This window comes from Labrus mixtus, chromosome 3 (genome assembly GCF_963584025.1).
Source record: "Labrus mixtus chromosome 3, fLabMix1.1, whole genome shotgun sequence".
Classification (NCBI taxonomy): Eukaryota; Metazoa; Chordata; class Actinopteri; order Labriformes; family Labridae; genus Labrus; species Labrus mixtus.
The window spans coordinates 25,553,904-25,558,513 of record NC_083614.1 but is presented as its reverse complement, the minus strand read 5'-3'; the positions used below and the strand labels follow the sequence as shown (position 1 = coordinate 25,558,513).

Sequence of the window (4,610 nt, the reverse complement as noted above, 5' to 3'; positions counted from 1 at the left end):
GCAATCCCATAAAGCAATTGCATCGACCCACCCGGTCACACAATGCAGCCAATTGCATCAGAAAAAGTTGTTAAGATGAGACAATTCATTTGTTGATTACCATGAAAAAAGAACTCACAGTGGGGGGGGGGACGAAACGAGTTAAATGAGAAATAAAAGATAATTCATTAGACTGTGCTGGTTGCAACATTACTGTTATTGTTTATTGTCTCGTAATAAGATGTCAAGATAGCTCTCTAGTTTTTCAAAAGAAAGGATTTTACCACGTGCAAGTGTGGCTCAGCATTGCAGGACACCAAATGCTTTTGCAACACACACATACATGTTACATATACAATGGTGTTGTGTATTGAGAGAGCATCAATACCTCCACTATAGTGTTCTGCCAGAAGGACCCTGGTGTGCCTCAAGACTCTGGCATACACCATTTATCCAGCTTTAAACTTTCTGAGGGAACCACGAGTCTCGTTTCATGCAGTTGTTTTCATTGTTGTGTGTTCATGTGTGCAACGAGAATTGTGTGACTCGGGACGTGTCTGTGGCCATGTCAGCGCAGCCCCTGTTCAAAGCTGTGTTCTATGATTGTCCCAGGAAACGTGGACGGGACATCTCCTGGACTGAGCCCAAAGCCGGCTTCAGTGCGCGCGCTTTGGGACACAGAGGGATCACATACCACAGCGTCCCGAGCCCCCTGACTCACACAGGCGTAGACGGTGACCCTCATTTGCGCAGCTATTTCTGAAACTCGGGTTTATTATCCCTCTGCGACGCACGAATGCTTTCTCGTGTCATGTCAGAGCTTCTGGTTTTTCTCTTAGCGCGCCCACGCTCTGTGCGCGCAGCGTGGGCGTGCGTAATTGTGCGCTCATTATGGGAGAGTTTCAGAAAGTTGTGTAAGAAGTTTGGAGAGGACAATTAATAGAAAGCACTCATGAATGGCAAACACTGTCCCAAAATAGAGCTGCTCATTTGAGCCGGACTCGAAAACAAGGAAGAGATTCGGTTGTGAAATCGAATAAATGAGCTCCAGAGGGCCGCTGTGTGAACTTCTTCTAATTACAAGTTCTGAAAACAATCACAGAGAATCAAACTCAGCCTCCGTGTTGTTACTGTAAGCCGGCAATGTGCGCTAAAGTAGTTTAGTGTAGCACGAGGGTGAGAAAGGGGAGGGGGGATGTCCTTGATTGCAACATCAAACACCAGTGTCGTCACTGGTCCGCGATACGTGCAGGCACTGCCTGTTCCAAAATAAATATGGACGTGATTGTTGAATTCAAATGAGCTGCCTGACCGGGCATAGGCGGACCAATCACAGCCCATCGTATCATCACACCTTCTTTTCAGAAATCATTCATAACGCCGATGCGTCAAACACTCACAGAGGAGCCGGCTATAAATACGGCTGCGCGCAGCGCACAGTTAGACATTTTTCCCAAATCAAACGAAAGAGACAACTGAGAGACAACTGAGCAAGAACCGGAATCTGGCGTTTACCTTTGACTCTTATCTCTACCTTGCTCCACATTTTATATTCTCTCTCTTTAGTATCTAGCTCGCAATGTTGGCCATGGGTGGATTATATTTGCAGCACGTCGTGGTGGCAGCAACGTTGTGCTCCTTGCTGGCCACCGGCACGTCAGGGTCCCCGGTGGTGGGGCCAGAGCCGATCCGATGTGCCCCGTGTACTCCGGAGAAGCTGAGCCAGTGTCCAGCGGTGGCGCCCGGATGCGCCGAGGAGCTGCGGGAGCCCGGCTGTGGATGCTGCCTCGCCTGCGCTCTGACTGCTGGGGAGCTTTGCGGGATCTACACGGCGCCATGCGGCTCCGGACTGAGGTGCACCCCGAGACCCGGCGACCCCCGGCCGCTGCACTCCCTCACCCGGGGACAAGCCGTGTGCACGGAAAGCGCAGAGCCCGAGGCAACCCCCGAGCCCCAGACGCAAGGTAGGCCTATAACCTCCACATTTTATACATCTTTCTTCTACATCCAGCAAATCTTCTTCATTGCATCCCCCCAACAAACTACTTAAATGGTCTTTTGTGAGGCATTTCACTGTTACATTAAGTCAGTCCTGCTTCACATTCATTCATTTTCCTCCTCCAGATCAGGGAGAGCCAGAGCCAGAGCCGGAGATGGAGAACGCAGCCATCATCTCGGACCTCGGCTCCAGCCACTACCTGCCCGGCCACAGTAAGCCCTACGACCCTCGGGCTGCTGCGGACGCTCAGGACAGCATGAAAGCCAAACAAACCGCCAACCGCAAGAAGCTGATCGAGCAGGTGAGAAACAAGAGCAGTCTTTGTATTTGCTGAGAGATCCTCTAGTGTGTGCTATGTTACTAAAAGTTTTTGGGGAGGTTTCGAGAGAGGGTTCGCCGCAAGGGGGCGCTCGTGTGCTGTTTGAAGAGATAATGTAGAGAGAAAAGAAAGGATGGGGATGCTTGTTATACGAGTTTTATTTGCAGTTCTATTCATGCTTGCTGATCATTAATTAACCTCTCCTCTTTTTTTTTCACAGGGGCCTTGTCACATTGAGCTACAGACGGCGTTGGCTAAAATTGCCAAATCCCAGCAGAAATTAGGAGACAGATTAACCAGATTCTACCTCCCCAACTGTGACAAACACGGGCTCTATAAACCCAAACAGGTGGGTGTCTCCAGCTAAATGTTGATGAGTGTGTGTGTGTGTGTGTTTGGGGTGGATTCCACTCGGCATAAAGGAATCTCACCTTTGTGTGTGTGTGAGACGTTTTAGCCAAGATTGTGTCAACCATAGCTTTAAAATGAGGCAAGGAGTGTGTTTTTGTTTCTGGTGTGATGTCACCCATTTGCAAGACCGTGCACGTGTGACACAGTAAATGACAATGAAAGCAGTTAAATGATTAATGTGTACGTGTGTGTGTGTTCCTCTGCAGTGTGAATCCTCTCTGGATGGACAAAGGGGTCGATGTTGGTGTGTGAACTCCTGGAACGGAAAGAAGATTTTAGGTTCGACCGACCTGCCTGCAGACGCCGAGTGTCCTTAAGAAGAGATCAACCACTGATGCAGATCTCACACCAAGAAGAAGAAGAAGAAGAAGAAGAACAAGCAAGCCACTGATTTACCTTTTTTTATTTATTGATCTCTTCCACGGTGGTGTTTAATTCAGGTACACTGTCATTAAGGGACTGAAGGTCCTGACCACCCTGAACCCACGTCCCTCCTCTTCAAACACCCGTCCCAAAGAGATTAAAAAAAAAGTCTATTTTTGTTTTCTGAAAGGAGATTTTTTGATATTGATGCATTTACTTCTACTCTTCAGCCTTATTTATTTCCATTTTATTTTTTATTTTTTAATTATTTCATGAGTATTTATATCTTTTTTTTTGCCTTATTGTTATTATATTATTAATATTTTTATGGCTGTATAAAGTGTATATATATGTATCTTGGCCCTGAGTAACTCCGCCGCTGAGTTGAGCTCGCTCTACCCTTAAAGGAGTTGTCTGGATGTTTGGTTTGTGACGAAACCAAGCAAGAACAAAAAGCACTGAGTGACCAAATGTCATTTAGAATGATTTCTAAATGTTGTTTTTTTATGATTTATTTTCACATTGCTGCCATTTTTATGTCTATTTTTTTTTTTGTTATTGTCTTTTTTTTATACTGATGTGACACATGTTCAGAATGCAAAACTCTCAGTCGGGGATCCCTCAAACAGTCTCAGAAAACATTTCCCATGATTCCATGGGGTTGCAGATAGAACGACAGGCCGGTGCATTGCTCTGGCGCCGCCTTTCAGACGGGTATTTCTACATTAACCTACCTCCGATATTTATGTTGTCAGTCGTGTATGTGTCGAAAAAAAGACTCGCTGTTTTACTTCTCTCTGACCAAGAACACATGACCACAACGAGCGAGTCCCGCAGTGAACCCTGCAGCTCGCCTCCATCCACATGCTGCTGTTGGAGAGAAAATGTTGTTTATTATGTGAGTCTATTCCAAAGTGACTAACTGCTCACTCGTGTGTATGTACACTTTTGTAATTGAGATGTAATGTAAGAAAAAAAAGGTGATATATTTAATAAAAACATTAACCTCAGCTATGCACTCGTGGCCTCTCTGTCACCTCAAGGCGTGTTTAATCGGTGAACAAACATCCATAGGTGGTGAAACATATAGATCATAACAGCTTCATCAGGACGGGATTATGAAAGTGTGTGTGTAGATGCACTCCTGGACCACATTGTGCTATATTGGGCGTGTTTGTGAGCAGTGTTATCACGGTGATCTAAAGTGGAGGTCCTGGTCTAACTTTAGGACCAGAGCTCTGCGCTGCCTTTTGACCCGCTCTCTGTTTGCCTTGGTCGGGGCTCAGGAATTCGCCTCAACTTCTCGTGCCCACTGCCAGCCTGCCTGGCACCACCAGATTTATTTTTATTCTTTTCACAAATTGAACCTTTGCTTTATCCTTATTGACACATTCCAAGACTGAGGGGAGCCTGATTGCATTCAAGGCCTTCAACAGGAGCAAATCTGTGTCCTGATTGGCTGCAGAAATGACAGTGAGCGGATAAATCGCTGCATGAGCTGCTGCTGACAAAACAATGAAAAAAGCACATGAGACTGAA

The 4,610-nt window shown here is 46.3% G+C and overlaps 1 protein-coding gene across 1 annotated transcript; it reads left to right on the top strand.

Moving 5' to 3' along the window:
- The first annotated feature begins 1,384 nt into the window (after positions 1-1,384).
- Positions 1,385-4,081, top strand: igfbp1a (insulin-like growth factor binding protein 1a). The gene is made up of 4 exons (XM_061034208.1): positions 1,385-1,943; positions 2,104-2,279; positions 2,518-2,646; positions 2,915-4,081. Exons 1-4 carry the CDS (start codon positions 1,559-1,561, stop codon positions 3,023-3,025), a joined length of 801 nt encoding a protein of 266 aa, XP_060890191.1. The 5' UTR covers positions 1,385-1,558; the 3' UTR covers positions 3,026-4,081.
- Positions 4,082-4,610: the final 529 nt, after the last annotated feature.

Bases quoted from the DNA above. Each gene is read 5' to 3' on its own strand.
- igfbp1a (XM_061034208.1), top strand. From the start codon at position 1,559: ATGTTGGCCATGGGTGGATTATATTTGCAGCACGTCGTGGTGGCAGCA. The intron at 2,280-2,517 runs GTGAGAAACAAG...TTTTTTTCACAG, and splicing joins GCAAGAAGCTGATCGAGCAG to GGGCCTTGTCACATTGAGCT. The intron at 2,647-2,914 runs GTGGGTGTCTCC...GTTCCTCTGCAG, and splicing joins GGCTCTATAAACCCAAACAG to TGTGAATCCTCTCTGGATGG.